The sequence below is a fragment of the Dama dama genome, chromosome 14 (assembly GCF_033118175.1).
Source record: "Dama dama isolate Ldn47 chromosome 14, ASM3311817v1, whole genome shotgun sequence".
Taxonomy (NCBI): Eukaryota; Metazoa; Chordata; class Mammalia; order Artiodactyla; family Cervidae; genus Dama; species Dama dama.
The window spans coordinates 49,354,882-49,375,091 of NC_083694.1; the positions used below are offsets into that span (position 1 = coordinate 49,354,882).

The 20,210-nt window shown below is 51.3% G+C and overlaps 1 protein-coding gene across 2 annotated transcripts in view; it reads right to left on the reverse strand.

The window, feature by feature from the left end:
* KAZN (kazrin, periplakin interacting protein) overlaps positions 1 to 20,210 on the reverse strand; it is a 506,697-nt gene that overhangs the window by 39,798 nt on the left and 446,689 nt on the right. Inside the window, exons 5-8 of one of the 2 annotated variants that reach the window (XM_061160705.1) lie at positions 19,937 to 20,126; positions 17,709 to 17,839; positions 14,747 to 14,797; positions 13,201 to 13,324 (exon numbers count right to left, since the gene is read on the reverse strand). In XM_061160705.1, coding sequence (XP_061016688.1) covers positions 13,201 to 13,324; positions 14,747 to 14,797; positions 17,709 to 17,839; positions 19,937 to 20,126 — 496 coding nt within the window. Of the gene's footprint in view, positions 1 to 10,811; positions 13,325 to 14,746; positions 14,798 to 17,708; positions 17,840 to 19,936; positions 20,127 to 20,210 lie in introns of those variants that run through there. The other variant, XM_061160704.1, reaches the window with a different exon arrangement.

The following is a 20,210-nucleotide window of genomic DNA, read 5'->3' on the forward strand; positions in this document are numbered from 1 at the left end:
CGACCACTGCATTGAATGGAGATGCTTTCCCCAAGCCCTCGGTCACAGCTCCTATGAAATAGTAGGTGCAATGGTCAGGCCACCTGAGCCTGGGCCGTCAGGACCACACAGTGCGGTCTAAATGGCATCGAGTCACTAACTGTGCAGCTGCTAGAATGATGGCAGGACCCTGGGTGGGCCACCCCGACCCCAGGGCCACCCCCTTTGGAGGCCCAGAGCTAAGAGCTGATAGCCCTTCCCCCACAAGTGTCCCTTCAAATACAGTAACCTATGAGGTACCCCGAGAAATTCCAGAGCTCTGCTCTCACCCATGACAACTACTTTCTGCTTAAAAAAAAATCAAATACTTCCCTTCCCCCTCATTTGTGATGCTGCTGCCCAGCAAGGATATGAGCTATGCTCACTGTATCCCCTGTCCCCAGCCTTGGAGGACATCCTCCTCCAGCCACGCTTCCTGCCAGCCCCTTCTCTCCACATCCCAAGAACTTTCCCAGAAAGCAGGGCACCTGTTGAGTTGACAAGGCTCTACCCTGCTCTGCACTCATTTTCCAGGTATGTGCTGTGCAAGTATTTTCCAATTGTACCGACTTTGGAGGAAGGTGCTCAGAAGAGGTCAGGGGAAGGCAAATGTACTACGATCCAATGACAACTGCTATATGCTTTTTAAAAAAACATGTACCAGAATGTTCCTTTTTCTTCCTTGCTAGCCTGTTGTCATGCTGAAGAGTGCTCACATTTGGGAGAGAAGTCCTTCTTAGAGTCTAACCTACAACTGGTGTCTCCCACTCCATCTTTTTTTTTTTTTTTTTCCCCTCCCATCTTCCTGATTTGACATCCCTGAGAACCAGAAGTGCCCTTTTCCTGAAACCCTAAAAGTGGAAGTTGGACTTGCTGGAACTTCAAAGAATTGATCACTACAACAGGGCAGGCCACTCTGAGTTTCCTGAAACACCTGTGTCTTCTGTGTTCAGCTCCAGGAAATGACCATGATACCACTGTTGCAGAAAAGGGGACGCAAGAGGATAGTCATATCCCAGGTCTCGGGCGAGTCCCTGGGACGGGCCACCAAGTGAGGGTCCTTGGCTTCATGCAGGAAAGAATTCACTAGCAAGCCGAAGTGGAGTGAAAGCAGGTTTATTCTGCGTACTCCGTAGGGTGTGGGCCATCTCAGAAGACAAGAGGGCTTCTCTCCTCTTTTTTGCTTTCACCAGCTGGCTGCTGGCCTCTGCGTGTATTCCCACAGTTAATCCTCTTTTCCAACCTGCTTTCCTGGCCAACTTCTCTATGGGTGGGTGGGCCTTAAAGGTGAATTCTGTGGAAGGTGAAGGGGCTCTTTAAGTAGAGGCCATGGGCAGGAGGAGGGTTCCTATCCACGTGTCCATATAGGGACAGTGCAGGTTTGCATCTGTGTGGTTCTTGGAGGCAAAGCTGGGGGCAGTGGATACTTGGAGGGTGATGGATAACTGTGGGGTCTGAGGACCTCTAATGGATCTGCCTCTTCCCTTCACTGACCCTCCCATCTCCCCTTCAGGCCTCAGGACCTCTCTGCTCAGCCTGCTTCCATGAGCCCCATGGATAGTTATTATTGTGTTGGCCCACCCATTTGCTTGCTGGGACGGGGGACCACCCCTGAGTCAGATCCATGAACCTCCAGCTTGGGTGTGGCATTTGGAGGTGATGCCTCCTTTGGGATCATCCTCATTGAATAATGCACCTTTCCAACCCCCCACCTCCTCAAAATGCCTTGCAATTGTCTCCTGGAAATTTCTTGCACCAGTGGTGAGCAACCATATTTCTTGCCCCAAGGCCGATAGGAACAGCAAAGACATTTAAGAGTGGTGGTTTAGTTGCTAAGTTGTGTCCGACTCTTGTGACCCTGAGGACTATAGCCTGCCAGAATCCTCTGTCCATGGAATTTTCCAGGCAAGAATACTGGAGTGGGTTGCCATTTCCTTCTCCAGGGGATCTTGCCAACCCAGGATTCGAACCTGGGTCTCCTGCACTGCGGGTAGATTCTTTATCAACTGAGCTATGTAGTATCTATTTAATTTCTTTTAAAATAAAGAGTGCTTTGGTAAGGCTCATTTTGGGGGCCTTCTTGCAACTTAAGATGCTACAGGAAATGGCAAGGAGAAAACTGATGCTGGTCATGGCCATTCCTCATGTATCCTGAAACACGATTCCTGGGGGTATCTGTATCCAGGGCTGGTGGCCACCATGCTCACTGCAGACTGACACCCCTTTCAAGCCTATCAGTATGTTTACTGGAGCCTTGGCGCAAGGCAGAATATCCTAGGAAGTTTCCGCCTATTTGGGGAAGTGAGCCTCTCCCTGCTTTTAGATGAACTCCTTTAATTGTGACACCCCTTCTCTGCCTCCCTCTAGGACTACAGTTGTTCTAAAGGCTCATGGTTTTATCAGGTTCACTCATATCTGCTTGGAAAATGGTGTAGGGCAATAGTCTGCAGGACCCCAATTCTTAGCCTTGTTCCATTGCTAACTACATCTTCTTGGGCTGTTTATGTTGCCCTTGGGGCCTCAGTTTCCTCATCTGTAAGGTTGAGACAGTAACACACACTTCATATGATTTTGGTGAGGGCTATGTTAGAATGATTTGTGTTATCTCAGTGTTTACGTCTGCATCCTCAGCCCTTAGCCCTAGGCCTGGCACATAGACAGTGGTCACCCAGTGTTTGTTGAATGACGTACTGAGTGTATGTGAAGTGCCTCCACGGCAGGCCCTCAGTGATAGTCAGCAAGTCATATAGTACTTTCCTTTCCCAGCTTCCATCACTACCTATTCACCCCGCTCCACCCCCAGCCCCAGAAGCCAGTCTGACCTCAGTCCTCCGCCTGACCCCCTCTCCATGTCCCTGGGCCTCTGGGTTATAGCTGTGTCCACTTTGATGACTGTGCCTCCTGCTAGGATTTCTGGGAGAGCAAGGAGTCACCCTTTTGTGAGGCTCATCTGCACCTTCACCCGAAGGTGAAGCACTCCCTCCCCCACACCTTCTCCATCTCCGAGTCCCATGAGCCCGGCCAAGCCCATGAGAAATGGTCTAGTGGTCTAGCTGGGCACTCAGTTTGCAGGTGGTCTGACCCTGAGTCCTGCCAGCCATAATTGGCCTCTGGGGCCTCAGGATTCCTGTGCTGATTCCAGGCTTCTGAGGGACCTGCTACTCCCCAAACACCCTAAGCCCTGGGGACACTTCTTGGGGTCAGAAATGGGTGGTCCCCCCGCTGCCTGGCTGCCCAGGGAGAGATGGGCAGGAAGGCCCTCTGGTGAAGGAGGATATGGGCCAATGAAATGGGGATCTATGACCAGGCAGGCCCAGGGACTCTCTGGCTGGGGGTAAGACGAGGACCGTCAACACTGGACCAGCTCACAGCGAGTCCAGAGGGGAGGTGGTGGAGCCAGTGGTCTGGAGACATATTGGGGTCATGGAATTTTTTCCCCCCAAAAGATACCCTCAAAGCTCAATAGAAGACCCTGGTTCAATTCCTGGGTCAGGCAGATCTGCTGGAGAAGGGATAGGCTACCCACTCCAGTATTCTTGGGCTTCCCTTGTGGCTCAGCTGGTAAAGAATCTGCCTGCAATGCAGGAGACCTGGGTTCGATCCCTGTTTGTGAAGATCCCCTGGAGAAGGGAAAGGCTACCCACTCCAGTATTCTGGCCTGGAGAATTCCATGGACTCTATAGTCCATGGGGTCACAAAGAGTCAGACACCACTGAGTGGCTTTCACTTTTCACTTTCAAAGGATACCCAGGTGGTGCTAGTGGTAAAGAACCCGTCTGCCAATGCAGGAGATGTGGGAGACTCGGTCTGCTCCCTGGGTTGAGAAGATTCCCTGGAGGAGGAAATGGCAACCCACTCCAGTATTCTCGCCTATAAAATCCTGTGGACAGAGGAGCCTCTGGGCTGCAGTCCATGGGGTTACAAAGAGCTGGATACAATTGAGCACATACCAAGGACACTAAACTTAAGCAAAGTAGATGCTGATATTAAAGAATTGGGGTGTATCACATGACATTTTTGGCTTCTCTTGAAAAACCAGGAGCTTTGGAAGCACTGGAGCCCAGCGTGACTGCTTCCTTTAGATTCAGTGGGAGGGGGCTGGTGTTAGCCCAGCACAGGGCTGGCCATGAGGGTGCTTACAGAGGTGGGTCCTTATCATTGTCACTCAGACACTGCAACGGAGACCCTCAGAGCAGACAGCGGCAGTCACTCCACTCACCTCCCCCTCAGGACCGGCTGCGTGGTGTTTCATGACGACTGGCTGTGAATGGACTGTGTCCTCCGAAAGGTGGACACAGGTTCCCAGAGGCCCATGTTACAGATGAGGAAAGTCGAGCTCTGCCATATGCCAGATGCTTTTACCCACTTCTGATTCCATCTTTGCAACAGCCCTGTGAGGTAGGCAGTCTGATTTCCATTTTACAGAGGGAGAAACAGAGGTACAGAGGAGAAACTCAGTTCAGAAACTGAGGGACTGGCTTAGGGTCACATAGCTGAGTGCCGGCTCTGGACTCAAACCCAAAGATCTGGCTCCAAAACTTGGTCTTTCCTCGACTCCTCTCTCTGATGGCTTGTGTGTGTGTGATTAGTTGCTCAGTCATATCCAACTCTTTGCGACTCCATGGACTGTAGCCGGCCAGGCTCCTCTGTCCATGGGGATTCTCCAGGCAAGAATACTGGAGTGGGTGGCCATGCCCTCTTCCAGGGTATCTTCCCAAATCAGAGATTGAACCCAGGTCTCTCGAATTGCAGGCAGATTCTTTACTGTCTGAGCGGCCAGGGAAGTACCCCCCCCCCCCCCCCCATAGCTTGGTTTTGATCAATTCTGCTGGTTCAGGCTATCACTAAAGTGAATTTGTATTTCTTAAACAAGCGTGAGGAGATGGAGGGGCCCTGTAAATGATTCACCATCCCGAGATGTGCTCTCTGACCCTCGGTTTGCAGACAGCCCTCAGATTCCCCCGCCTTGCAGAGAGCTTCCTCTTCTGTCACTAGAGCGCTGGTCCCCATGGTGACAGCTGACAGAGAGCCTTCTCCCCTCCCTGGCCCGGGTCCTCCTGATCACGGGTTCCATGCCACCCCCAGAAACATCTGCTGACTAACAAGGAAGGAAGCTGGTGCTCCTGGGCAGGCGTGGGGTCAGTTTGGATGTGATTCCGGCCCCACTGGCCTGTCCCAGGGAAAGCAATTAGGCAGCTCAGAACTGGTCGGGGACAGGCAGGTGGGCCAGATGTCTGGCAGGGTGGTGTGTGCACTTCTCTTCCTGCCCCGGGGCCCTGTCGCATTAGACTTGGCTCCTCTGTCTACACCTGGGACAGCAGCAAAATGAACACCTGAGACTGGAATTTCTCAGCCACTCTGCGGGGGCCTGTCTGCCTCTGCAGATGCTGCTCACTGACTCAGCTTCTTTCCAAGCAAAGGTGATGCTCAGAGAAAGGTTCTGGCTCCACCTGGCCCTGCGCCCAGCTCACCTCACCTCACTTTTTTTTTGGGCTGTGCCCTATGGCATATGGGATCCTAGGTCCCCGACCAGGGATTGAGCCTACGCCTCCTGCATTGGAAATGCAAGGTCTTAACTACTAGACCACCAGAGCGGTCCCTCACCTCACCTCTTCAGGCTCATGGAGATCCCACATGAGCCATGGGGGCTTCTGTGGCTAAACCCTGTCAGAAGTGAGTCTGCTTGTTGTTGTTGTTTAGTCACTAACTCGTGTCTGACTCTTTTGCAACCCCCTCACCGTCACCCACCAGGCTTCTCTGTCCCTGGGATTTTCCAGGCAAGAATACTGGAGTGGGTTGCCATTTCCTCCTCCAGGGGATCTTCCCGACCCAGGGATCTAACCTGTGTCTCCTGCACTGGCAGGCGGATTCTTTACCACTGTGCCAGCTGGGAAGCCTGTTTAGAGGTCACCAAAGAACCACTGCTCAGTATCTCCAAGCACAGGCTAAAGGGGACTGTGGAATCATCCCGACAGCCCCACAGAGCGCCCCAGGGAACCAGGGTCAAAGACACAGTTCTGTGCTCAGTTAAGTTTAGGAAACACAAGGTAGAAAGCAGTGAACTATTTTTCTTCACTTTCTAGAGCCTTGAAAAGCTAGTGTTCATGTTGAATATACTTTGTGCTGCTTCGCTCAGTCGTGTCTCTTTGTGACTCCATGGAGCCTTCCAGGCTCTTCTGTCCAGGGAATTTTCCAGGCAAGAATACTGGAGTGGGTTGCCATTTCATTGTTTCTAAAACTTATTGACCCAGGGATATTTTTTTTTCTCCAGCTGAATCTTGTGGTCTGTACCAGCTCGGGGCCCTGGCCTGGGAGTCAGCAGGCTCAGGTTCCAGAATTGGCTCAGCCACTGATGCTGTGCCTGGCTGTGATGTGAGGGGAGTGGGCGAGAGGCCATCAAGAGCCCTCTCGGCTCTAAGACTCCTGCTCCCTCGAGCCCTCTGCCTGGGCTGGTCCTAGTGGCTGGGGTGAGTTACTGAACTAACCTGGGCCAAGCCTTGGCGTGTTCTGCCTGTTCTGCCTGTCTCACAGGGCTGGTGAGAGGCCAAAATGAGGTCATCCTTGTCACCATTGTTATCATCATGGTTATGGCTAACATTTATTGCTACCTGGGCTAAGCCTTTTATACATAGTAACTCATTTGCAGCTGCTTTGACACTATATTACTGTTCTTATGTAGAGGTGAGGAAACTGAGGCACAGCCTGGTTAAGGAATTTGCCTGTGGTTACTAGGTAGCAAGCGTCAGGACTGAGGTTTGCACCCAGAGAGTTTGTCCAGAATCTACATCTTAACCTTGACCCTAGCCTGCCTGTGAGAGGGCTTTGTAAACTGTAAAGCGCGGTGAGCTGGGAGTGGCATTGTTCAATGCAGTCTCACTGTGGTTCATCCAGGGGAATGTGCCTGGCCTGGGAGGATGTCCAGGCCTCAACTTGCAGGCTTTCAGAAGGTGGGGGGCCCAAGAGTGGCCCCCACTTCCCAGTTCTGCCAGGGTTGAGCAGGGAGGGCCCTGTACCATCTTTCTCTGATGGGGAGGAGGGTAGGCAGGGAAGTCTGGGGGTGCACTTGCGTGCATGTGTGCTCAGTCGCTTCACTTATGTCCGACTCTTTGTGACCCAGTGAACTGTAGCCCTCCAGGCTCCTCTGTCCATGGGATTCTCCAGGCAAGAATACTGGTTGCCATTTCCTTCTCCAGGGGATCTTCCTGACCTAGGGATTGAACCCAAGTCCCCTGTATTGCAGGCAGATTCTTTACCATCTGATCTACCAAGGGAGCCCTTCATATCTCTGGTTGAACTTAAATGTATTCAAATCCTGGGGAACACAGGCCATGAGGCCAGTGCTTTCCAGGCTCCAGAACACAATCAGCTGGCATTTCTGAGCCCACAAGGAGGAAAGGGTTGTTACACCAACTTCACAGGTGAGAACACACCAACTTCACAGGTGAGAACACACCAACTTCACAGGTGAGAACACCGAGGCTCACAGGTTAATCGACTAGCTTGAAATCAGATGCTGGTCCAGAGCTAGAGCAATTGATTACCCAGGCCTGGCCTGGCCCGGCCCAGCCCCACCAGTGGCCTGCAAGGGTTCTCCAGATGGAGCAAGACTTAGATTCTCTTGTTTAGGTGCAATTAACTGCTAGGGCCTGGTAACCCATTAAGAAAACAGTCAAAGATTTCCAAAGCCTGAAACTCAGAAATGCAAACAAGCAGTCAGCCAGTGTTTTCCAGGGACTCTGATTCAGAAGCATGGCTGATGCTCTGACAATGTTAAAGGCTCCCCCTTGGGACATGCTAGGGACTAGGAGTCCTGCCATTTTCAAGAAGGAAAGGTCAAGGTTTTCAGTTGCTGCTTTTCTTGCTTCTTAGAGATTAATCCTCTTGGGATAATTTTCTTGTGGATTCAGTTTGTTGGGGAGGTACAGTGCAGGGGTTCATATCTGCGCAGTTTTTGGTAACTGGGCTTTAAGGCACCACACAGTTGTGGCTCAGGTATGGGTTCTCCAAACACTAGCTGGCATCGGGATATATCCCCTCAATCTCTCTACACAGTGACACTTCCCTGGTGATGTGCTATGACTTCGCTATTTCAACAACTTCTAACATTGGGTCAAGATCAAACCCCTAAGTTATTTTTAAGCTTATAGGGCATTCTTTTATATTATAAAATTATGAACCTATTCTCTTATAATAGGAGAAGGAAATGGAAACCCACTCCAGTATTCTTGCCTGGAAAATTCCATGGACAGAGGAGCCTGGTGGGCTACAGTCCATGGGGTTGCAAAAAGTTGGCCACGACTGAGCATATCAGCATCCTCTTATAAAGTTAATCGTATATATTCCCACTTGATTCTTCATCAGCACCAGGTTCCTTTTCCTTAGGCACAGGTGGGAAGTCAGGGGGCATGGCAGGTTCTGCCCCACCTGATGGGGTTTGAGTTGAAAAAGCTTGAGTCGTTTGTTCAGAGCAGATGAGCGAGGGGTTAGGGTGTTTGGGAGGAAACGCAGGTTTTTGGTGAGAAGGCCTGTTGATACTTTTAAACTCATATAGTCACAGGCCCGATGATGCCATCTCCTGCAGCCCCACTACACCTGGATTCCCCAGGAGCCCAGGTTGAGTGATGCACATAGCAGCTGCCCAATAACCTTGCGCATAGTTGTCGGGAGAGGCTCCTGGGACCCCCGGGCCTTCCTGTAGCCAGGAAGCCCCTCCGCCCCACCGCCTCGTCCCCACCAGGAAGCGGCAGCTCTGGTACCGAGAGGGGTTCCATAGCAGGGCAGACGGAGGCCATCCCCTGCCTGAGATGGAGAGCTCGTGCTGAACCACAGTGCGTTTTCTGAGCCTGGCAGAAAAAGACTAACAGAAATAGACTCCGTCACAAAAGCCAGGAAAGTGCTAGGCTGTGCCAGAGGCTACTGGTGGGTGAAAGTAGGGGTGGAGTCAAGTTCAAACCAGGCCCAGCAGAGAGACTGGAGGCACCCACAGAGCTTGGTCCCAGCCCCTCACTGCCCACTCGAAGGAGTCTTTCAGGGCACTACAGCCTTGCTAGGTTGGAAGCCCAGTTCTGTTTCCTGGCTCCTTGATCCCAGATGATGTACTTTGCCTGTTTTCCCATTGCCAATGGGGCCTTTGGAGGGTTAACTGAGTTATTACATGTCAAGCGCGGAGCATGGAGCTTGGCCCATGGTAAGTGCCCAAGAAATGTTAGATGTTATTATTGTTATCACTACTATTAGGTTATGCCTGTTGGAGCCTGCCAGCATGGGTGGGAGAGCACGCAGGGGCCACTGTGGACAGCCATGCAGGCTGCATACTGCATACCATCCACACAGTGGTAATGCAGTGCACAACCTGTGCAGCTGTCCATGGATCCTGAAGACAGGGCAGCCCTACTCCAATTTCTGACTAATATAGTGACACTTGAATTTGGACCCTTTGAGGCAAGGTCTGGAGATTAACAAAGGAGGGGAGTGTAGCTTTTGAGTAGAGCTATGTGGATTTGAATCAGGTGTGGCCTGGCCCTTGAGAAGGCCATGGTATTGCAACACCGACGGCAAGGATCTTGACCAGATCACTCCTTTCTGGGCCAAAGCTTTCCCTCATCTGTTCAGTGTAGGGGGTTGGGTTAGTTTTGGGAAGGCAAATTGGCTTTCTCTTTGAATGCCAATGCTGATTGATTGGCAGTGGCTGTCGGAGGCTTTGTAAAGTGAAGACATGAGAGGCCATTTGGGGCTGGGTGGGAAGGGCTCTAATTGTTCAGTGATGTCTGTTTTGAGACCAGGGAGAGAGGAGCTGTGGCACGTGTGTTCGGGCCATTCACGCTCCTCAGATAACCACGCTCCCAGTGGTTCTCAACCCTGGCTGTACCAGAGGAGGTTTTACCACACTGATTCAGCAATATAGCACCTGGCATTGGTCATTTTTGGTTCTGAAAGCTCTGCAGGTGATTCTATTGTGTGGCCAGGTTGACAGCTACTGGGGCACACGCCCCTCAGTTCCTGGCAGTCCTGCAGTCTGTAACTTCTCGGCATGGTCTATACATTTATGGCACTTTGAGCTTTCTTCTAGTAGAAATGCAAGGGGGGTTAAAAAGGCTAGTCTTTCAGTCTTACTGCTGGAGAGGATTTGTTTTTAAGTTGGGAAGCAGAGGCTGAAGGCACAGCTGCGATTGTGGATTGGGGTATCCAGGTGGCCTCTTCTCAGGCTATACTACGGAGTTTTCATTGCGGGAGGACTGGGTTTTGCATCTGGGGGCGGTCTCACGGGGCTCAGAAAAGCCCAGCCCACTCTGGCTTCATTAGGGAAGCCCTGTGGCTCCTTTAATTTCTCTCTCAAGCTCCTCTCAGTCCCCAGGGAAGGCAGGAAGTCGGGACAATGCAGAGGCCCACTGAGGTCTGCAGGAAGTAATGTGCCCCAAACTCACAGGGCCCCGCTGTGGGTCTTTTGAAGGAGTGCTGGGGGGAGAAGGAAGCAGATGAAAGCTGACTGGGGCCACTGGGCTGGAGAATGCAGGGTCAGGGCGCCAGGCTTGGAGGTGGTGCCTTAGGACCATGGGCAGCCCTGGATGCTGATGGCTCCTCCAAATTACAGTCAGGGTGGCAAAGATGAGATGTTTCTGGGAGGCCACCCCAGCCTCAGCCCCTCCATGGGCCCAGAATCCAGCCAGCTTTCCTCGGCCCCTCCCATCACCCCCACAGGACCCAGCCCTGAAAGTCCAAGGGGCAGGTCATGCCGGGCTTTGCCTCCCACCCGGAGTAAGATAGAAGCAATCAAATAACATAGAATTCGATCATATTTTAAAATAAGCTTTATTTAGATTTTTTTTTTTATATTTTATATTTGCATCCATGCCTTCAAGAAACCTTTCCCACGGGAAAGGTTATTTTCATCTAATGTTACCCATAACTCATTCGCTATTTGAAGTAGTTCTCTTAAATAAATCATCCTTAGTAACTCTTAGAATTATCTCCTAATTTACAAAAACTGAAATGAAAAGGAACTACTAAATCATTATTACCAGGAGGGGTTGCAACCTTATTTTCTTGTAAGTAAAGGGAAAAACAATAAAAATCAACCAAAAGGGAAAAAAAAAAAATTCATGGGGGGAGAAAAGCATTTCCTAAAATCTCTCTCGCTCCAGCTGCTCTCCCTCACCGCCAGGCTCGGTGAAATGGCTCAGCCAACAGAGCCCAGAAAGAATCCTTAGTAGGTACCCTGCCTACTTTAGGTACCTTTTCCAACCCCCATCAGGTCAGAAGGAAAGGGAGCAGCCGACTGGGGCTTTTCTGTTTTAGAGACTTTGGAAAAAATATCCTATCCCTTCTGATAAGAGATGCTTCAGCATTTAAAAATCTCTTTGTTTCTTGGTAAGAGCTGCAAACATTACGGTTAGCAGAAAGCGCAACTACTGTTGTTTAGAGGGTGGGTGAATTGAGCTGTTAGTAGTTAAGGTGGTTCAGAGTGGGAATTCGAAGGTCAGAAGAACAGGAAAGGCTAGTTTTAGGCCATGGGAGAGCCTGGCTTAGAAGCTCACATGTTCTCCATCACCCGGCCTTACAATGCTCATAGTTCCTTTGCTGGTGAAGCCTCACTGGGACCAACACTGCTCCCCAAATAGGCAGGCATTTCTGCCAGCCCTTCTCTCCTGGGGTGAGTGGGCTCAAGCTGCTGTGATAAGTTGGAGGACAGGGCCTGAGGAATCCCAAGAGACTCTGTGAGGTGTGGGTGGAGGAACCAACCAGAATAGGGAGGGCAGAGGTGCTGGATGCTGTGTCTCCAACAGCCCTCCCCCTTGAGATGGGTGCCTCCCCCATGACACCTGCTTGGCCAATGTGCAGAATTAACCAAGGATGAGAGAGACACAGCTGCAGGGAGGGGTGGGGGCCGCTCCAGGACCTCTGGGGAACCCACTTGTGCCGAGTGTCCCTGGGGTCCTACCCTGTGGTCATGCGGTCGGCTGTCTTGCCCTGTATTCAGCCTCTCTCCAAAGACAGACCCAAGAGAAGATGACCACAACATCAGGCGTTCTGTTCACTGAGGTCAGTGCTCTGTGTTTCAGATAAATAAATATGTATAGAAAGGCCTGGAGAGAGCTCTAGGTGTGAGAAAGGCAGAGCACACTTTCCATGCAGGGGCAGGACAATGGGGGAGAGAAAAGAAGAAAGAACAGAAAAAAGCAAGCTTGGAAATCCAATGGTCCCTGGGTTCTGGCCACCCTAAACTCTACCTTGCACAGTTTGGCAGCAGCATGATCATAGAACAGACAAGTCAACAGAGAACCCGCCTCCCGCCCGCCCCCGTGGAAAAATATACATTCCAATATTTATGTAATAATTTAGCTAGAATAAGTCTTCTGCATTTGTGCAAATAAATTAAACGGAACAATTTTCTTTTCCCCGTAAAGAAAGAAACGGCAACGCAATTTAAAAACTGGCAGGGCATTAAAAAGAGCCCGTTTGGCCTCTGACAAGCCCAGCCGGGACAGGGCCCCTTGGCCGGGCTTGCAAGTCTCTGCGGAGAGTGGACCTTACCCTGATGACGATGGCCTTTTGGGGTTAAAGTGACTTGGGTGTGCCCGAGAACAGGGTCTGGTCCCACGCGTTCACACTGGAGGGGGTAGGCAGAGTGGGGTGGTGGTGGGGGGGAACATCAAAAACAGACCACATCCTCAGGGAGACGGGCTCCAGAAGTAGCAGTTTGGACGAGGGACATTTACAAGCACAGAGGGCACAATAGTTTCGTTATTTACAAATACACAGCAGTCCTTCAAGTTTTCAAGTTTCATAAAAAGGAGGCGGGGAGGGAAAGGGACCAAAAAAATCCCCCAACGAACCGAACAAAAAGAAAAAAAAAAAACATTGAAAAAAACAAAAACAAACCCAGATTAACAACACAACTGTATCGCTCCAAGGACAACAGAGAGTTGACATGTTCACACACGGTTGTAGTATGTACATCAATTACAGAGGTGACGACGCAGGGGAGGGGCCCACGTGAGCAGGCTCGGCCACACCCACGTACGCGCGAGATCGCGCACACACGCACCGCCATGCATGCCCAGCCGCACACCCCCCCGCTCGCACGCACGTCCACACGCACAGACACGCCCGCTGGGCAGCAGGCGAAGGGAGGCGGGTATCACCAGTCCGCGTCCTCCTCTATGTAATAATCAGGGGCGGTACCATCAAAGAGGCCGGGGTCGAGGGACTTCCGCTGCTTCCCTCTGGCGAAGACACGCGAGATGGAGCCGAATCCCATCTTCTCCTTCTTCTTTTTCCGTTTTTGGTCTTCAAGATCCTCTAGTGACTATGGAGTCGGGCCAGGTGACGGATGCGGCGGGGAGAAGAACAAAGAAATGCTGAGCTGGGGCGGAAGACAGGGAGGGGTGGGGGTGGGGGGGCAGGCAGGGTTGGGGGGCATCCGTGGGTAGAGATGCTAGGGTCTGCCCCTCACTCACTGAGCGGACTTGGGCCTGTTATAGAACCTCTTGGGGACAACACTAGGACCCATCCAAAACTGTCATGAGGATGTCACTAAAGTGAAGATTGAAAAAACGCTTAGAACAGCGCCTGGCACATAATAAGCATTCATAACAGCTGGTGTATTTAAATTCAGCGTGCTGTCCACAGCCTTCCTGTGCTTGTAGAGGGCTTGCAGAAGCGTGCCCATGCATGCTGCCACGGCTGGCCACAGGGCCCATGAGATGAGCCCTTTGGAAAAGGGGGCGTTAGGAGAATACGGGTAACCAGGGAGGAGAAAACCAGAGCTTCATGTCAACCAACAGCAAGGACCCTGGATCTTAAGGTTCCCAGGTCTGACAAGTACAGTACTGACAGGAAGCAGTACTGGCCTCGGTAGGGCTGGGAGGCCAGGGTTGGGTTCTGATCTTGATTATGTCACTATCCGGGGAAACCTGGAGAGCCCCCACCTTCTCTGAGCCCAGTTTTCTCATCTTGTGACGCAGGGATTGTTAATAATGACAAAAACAATGATGATGAGAAAGAGGAGCTCTTTCTCTCAGGATAACTATGGGTTTGCAGCTTTGCAAACTGTCAAGTATTTTATACAAAGATGCAGGGTGGTGTTATTGGTCAAAAAGGTGGAGGTTAGAGTAATGGTTCCTCAAACCACATCAGAATTACCTTAATTCCAGCCACCTTCCCCACACCCCAACCTGGCAGAATCACCAGGGTGAACGGCCTAGGAATCTGCAATAGAAAAATCTTCACTGGCAGACCCTGGTGCAGACAAGCAGTCCAGAAGACCAGCATGTGGGAACCCCAAGATGAGAGAGCTGACCTCGGAGAACCCCTCTGATCCTCAAATCCATGTTTTCCTCCCTACAGCTCCTTCCTCGCTCTTAAGATAGTGTACTGAAATGTTAAAAATGAATTTTAAAAAGTTTCCCATAGCAAGAGGTCCAAAGAGCCCAAGGCCCCCGTCACCAGCCTGTGGCTGCCAGGAGAAGACACTCAACAGGGTTGCATGGAGGATGTGGGATGCTCTTAGTAGGTCCACAGATCCAGAAGAGGAGGTAACAGAGCAAATCCAGGTGCTGAGCCCAGCTCATGCACCAACCCACATGTGACTGAGGTTGTGGCTTAACTCCTCTCTGCCCTGGGTGCCCAAGTATGGATGTGGGAATGCTGAGGCCCCAGGGGAACAAGTGAAGTCACGGTCAAGGAAGGGTCCAGGGAGGGCCTGAGTGGCCAGGGAAGGCACACCTACCTGTACAATGGGGTTGTGCAGGTTCTTCTGAACTGGGCCGGGACTGTCGCCCTGTAGCCAAAGGAGAGGAGGAAGATGAAACAACGGAGACACACGACATATGACAATAGAGGTGGCCCGTGGAGCATGGGCTTTTCCGTGGAAGGAAGTCATCCCTGAGGGACTGCCCTGCCTCTGGGGAATCCACCCTCCACCCCTAAAGTAGACACGTCCCTATGGCTCAATCATGGCACCTCGGGTTCATGGAGATGCTGCCTGGACCAGGGATCCTGGCCAGAGGCCCTGAGGTGATCTTCTGCCCATTCTGGCTTCTTGACCCCTATTACCCTCTGACCAACAAATCTGTCACTCAAAGGCTTCTAAGTTCCTCTCCTAATTGATCCACTGAGTTAAAACTGGAAGTTGGTTATACTTGATGCTTTTCATAAAGAGGTATAACTTTACAGAAAAGCACAAAAATAAAGAATTTTGGGACAGGAATACTTGTGAGACCACGCAGCCTCTTAGTAATATTTCCCCCACAAATAACACAATAAATGTCTTATTGTGTGGAGGGGCAGACAGGGCTCATTAGCCTGATTTACAGATACACAGAGAGGTTCCAAACAGTCCAACATTATAAAGCTAATTAAAACCAGAGCTACAACTCAAATTCAAGACCATCTGTTTTTTCTTGGTCTAGTGCTCCTTCTTCTGAGTGTGCAAAAGCCCTCACCATATCCCAGAATCAATCTGCCCTGCCTGGGGTTGGGGCATAGATCACTGGGATCACAAAAGTCGTTACTAGGGTGACTCCTGGTGGTCATTTCCAGAATTGCTGGTAAAAGGCAAGAAACAAAGCATGTGTCACCTGAGTCAATGTCCATCTTCTCCGGCCTCTCTGTGCTGAGTCCCCACCTCTGCTCTAAATAAGTGACCACAGCATGAAAGGATGGGGGTTGCTTATGCCAGGCCAGGCTGTTCTTGCAGGTATCAGGTCAAATGCCTGAGAACAGAGCTATACCTGGAGCTATTTTCAGGTTCTTCTGGCTTACCTGTATGCACATCTGTTGAGATGGGGGATGGAGGTGGTTGAGGGAGGGCAGGGATGGAACAAACAGTAGTTTAGTCTTTAGTCCCATCTCAAGGTTTGCAAACAGACTATCTGCCAGGCAGCTAAGGTAGGTTGGTTCTGTATAGAGCCATCTTTGCCAAATTTATGGGTGAGAGAATGAGGCTGGAGCCCAATGAAATATCTACATATAGACTGGCTTATCAAAGCACCCATTGCCTAGCAGCAGGGCCCTGTGTAAAGTGAGCTTGGGAATAAACATGCCAGACCTGCTCTCTGTAGCAGCAGGTTATGTGCCAAGGCCAAGTTGCGCAAAAGGCTAGATTTGAGCCAAATGCAATTCAGGAGGCCTTTAAAGAACACTTTCTGCAGGGTGGATTTCCCAGTGGCATTTTGACTGTCAGAGCCCCACTGGGAAGACAAAATATGGCCCTTGGGAAGGTCTTCTTATTTGAGGTGTGCTCAGATACTACGGGGTATCTGGCCCACAGTAAGAATGAATGGCAGTGCTGGCTGTAGGTATAACTCAGCAGCAACTCCTCAGAAAGACAATAATGTCAGAGGACCCTCTACCGGCCAAACCTTCCTTGCCTTGGTTCTGTCAGGACAGCCTCTATCACCAGAATTCTCTCCTGGGAACAAGAGAAGAACAGATTGCTTCCTTTAAGCCCCAGTGAAAACAGAATCCCAGTCCTGAGTGGGATTCAGGCCCCCTTCCCATCCTCATTTGGCTTCAGGAGGCCCCGGCCAGCAGTCCTGTCACCCACACCACCAGGCTGAGGCAACTCATTTCAAGTTTAGTCTTAGCAATTAAGTGCTTTTCATTGTTATTGTAGATTTGAAAAAAAATTGCTTCCATTATGATTACTAATATAGAAAAGTTACTGATTTTTATCAATTGATATTCTACCAGTACTGATATATACTTCTCATTATTAGTGTAATGGTTTTTCAGGTTATTCTCTTGAGGTTTTCCAGGTAGATAATCACCCCACTGGCAAGTAACAGTTATTCTGTCTTCCTCTCCCACTATATCCACCTCATTTCTTTTTTATTATCCATCTCAGTGGTTAATAGAATAACATAAACTGAGTTTTTGAGAAAGCTTGTCTGTGCATTTGAAGACCTGACTCTGCTGTGTCTTTAGGACATGGCAGGGGAGCCCCATGGATTATTAACCACGTGATGGAACAAATATGAAAAGTGGTCCCCATACCCTGACCCCAGTGTTTCATGTTCGAGCCTTGATGTGGAGGCTTCCTGTCCTCAGAGGCTTGACCCACCTGCCTTTGTTCACCGCCCCCATTCCTGGGAAGCCTGTCTCCCCACCAGTCATCAAGAGTTAGGTGGCTACTGACCTGCACCTCTTGGTAGCTGGGACCCAGTATACAATCAAAAAGCATGTGATTAAGTAAGCAAAGCAAACAAACTTAGAACAAATTCACTGGATGTCTCTCCAGAAGCAAAACATGCAAAAACTCCTGGAGATTAAAAAAAAAAAGTCTGGCTGATTCCAGGATGAAGGACCAAGAGCTGGTTCTACGGGGAAATGGGAGTGATGGTGGTGGTGAGATCCCGAGCTCGGAAGGTAGTCTGGGAGGAGACGCCCGTGGTCCCAGACAGCCCACCACAGGTAAGCCCAGGCTGCTCAGCCCCCGTGGCCGACCCAGGCCCGCCTTCCTCTGGGTTTTCCTCGCCCTCCCGGACACAAGGAGCCAACAGGCCTCATTTCTTTCTCTCCCCACATCCATCTCTTCTTGCAAAAGGAAAGAACAGAACAGGAAATGCCTCCGCCAGAATGCTCCCTGGGTGGACGAGAGGAAACAGCGGGTAGGTCTTCACCCCTCCACCCCCACCCCTGAGGTTTCCAGGTGGGGCCCATGGCCCGGGCCCTGCGGCTGCTGGCCTTACGTTGCAGAGGGAGTGTGTCCGGTGTCGGGGGGAGTTGATGTCGCTTGGCGTGGATGACCGGTCGCCTTCGGCGGCAGATGCGTCGGAGATGACAGAGGGCTGCCGGGAGTGGCAGGGGCTTACCCTGACTGCTGGAAAGCAGGGACAGTTGGTGAGTGGGGGAGGGAGAGGATGTTCGTGCCTTCACTGCCTTGCAGGTTGTACAATCCATTATACAGATGGGAACACTGAGACATATAGAAGAGACTTGCCCCGCTCTCCGCCCCTCTATTCCACAGCCCCACACATCACCAGAGAACTGCTGCTGGCAAGAATCTCCAGTCCCTGGATCCAATAGGCCCCCTCCTAACCAAGATGAAGAGAAGAGGCAAAGTTTTCAGGCACCTTGGTGATGGTTTTTCACAATGCTCCTGCTGCCTGGATGTTACCTAGACCTGGTGCAATCCTAACAGCTGGTCAATACCAGCTTCTCAAGCAAGAAGCCTTGAAGCCACCATTGGCTCCCCTCTCTCTCTCACTCCCTCACCCCACAGCCAATCAGCAGCAGCACCTCCAAACTCAGCTTTAAATCTGGCCACTTCTCTCTAGCCCCACCACCACTACCCTAGCCCAGGACACCACTGTCTCTTGCCTAGAAGACCATGGCAGTCTCCCAGATGGCCTCCACTCCTCACTGCAGTGAGAGCCAGGCAACCGGTCTCATTTTACCTGGGGGTAGAAATGCAGTCCTCCTGCAAGCGAAGGGATTCAGCCCTGCCCACCTCCACCCAGCCCCAGCTCATGTCACACCGGCTTTCGGATGGTGCCCGAGATGCACTCTTTCCCTCCTGCCTCAGCCTTCCCTGGTCCTGCTGCCCATAGGGCACATTCTCATCCTTTAAGCCTCAGCCTGACCTGAGAGAAACCTCTCCCCCCCAATTATTAGCTCTCCCCACCGTCTTTTTTTCCCCATCAAAACACCTGCTTTCTGTTGATTTCTCTCCCTGAACTAAGATCTGTAATCATACTTTGTAATTTAGTTACATGTGTTTTCTGTCTTCACACCTACAATGCCAGCTTGATGAGGGTGGGCATTCTGGGTGTCTTATATATGTCCAACCCCAGAACTCGTGGCACCTGGCAAGTAGTAGGTGCTCAGTTAATAGCAGCTGAATGCCTGTAAGCCCACCAGAGTCCCCCCAGCAGATCACTCTCCTGGCTGTTGGCGCTGGCCCTGGATGGAGGAAGCACGCACTGCTGGACAAGACTGAGGGCCTATGGTGTGCAGGTAGCGCCTCAGCAGTGAGGGCTACATTACTGAGAGGCGATCCTTGCTGCCAGGGGCCCTAAGGAGGAGTGGGGGTGGGGTGGGTGCCTTCGGAGTCAGAAGCTTGGGTTCCTAGCTAAGTTACAGCAGGACCCACAGGCTCCAGGAGCGAGCTGCCTGTCTCTGACCTGCACCTGTCACATAAATGCCACTCACAGGAGGGACAAAAAAATGGAGCCAAGTGTGCTGCAGATGTGCAGAGAGGTTTGGGGCTTGTACTGTAGCCGATGGGTCTAGATGTTGACCAGAGGATGAGCCCCTCTCCCCACCAGTGCCTGGAGCAAACACCCCTAACATTTATTTCTGACCTTTCCACACATCCAGTGATTATCTGGAGCTGTCAATCAAGGAACTCTCACTGTCTCCCTCACCAAAGGATGCCCATGTGATCCAGACGGGGAGGATCAGTGTGTCCACTGTCTGACACTGTGATTGGTCCAGGGGTGGGCATATGACCTGGCTGGCCAATCAATGTAACCACTCTCTAGACACAGTGATTGGTTTGAATATAGGCATGTGACCCTGGCTGGCCAATCAGAGTCTGTCTTTGTGATTTACTATACACAGAGAGAAAGATTTCTCTTAAGACTTTAGAGCTGCTGGGGCCCTACAAGCCAGAAACTACTGGAGACTGTTTTCTGCTTTGTAGCAAGAAGTAGTCTAAAGATGAGGCCAAATGGAGGCAGGCAGAGCTGAGGGATGGAGCGAGTCAGACCCAGATATTGTCTGAACCTTGGTATCCAGCTACACTTGAGGTCCATCACTCTGATTTTTCAATTACCCTGAGTCATGGCCTCTGCTCCCCACCCCCCCCCCCCAAAAAAAAAAAAAAAAAAAAAAGCAGCTGCAGTGTGTAAAAGAGGATGCTCGCCTCTTGAGATGCCTCCACAGCTGTGGCTGGGCCAGGCTGGGCTGGACTCACCTTGCCGGTCCGCGGGGTGGGGGGGATGTGAATGGTAGAGAGTCTGCTGGCTCTGTCGGATGGCTGCGGTCAGCGGGAGGTCTGCCTGCACCACCCACTCCTGGTTGCCATTAAGCACCGTCTCGCCGGGCATGGCGAGTGAATGCCTCTTGGGGACGTCCTTGGTCAGTGTGGCTAAGGACTGCTTGGCCTGGAGAGAGAGTCGGGGAACAGGAAGAAGACCATGTGATCAAGGGGACTCCTCTCTGCCTACTGCTGGGCTGTCACCCACCAT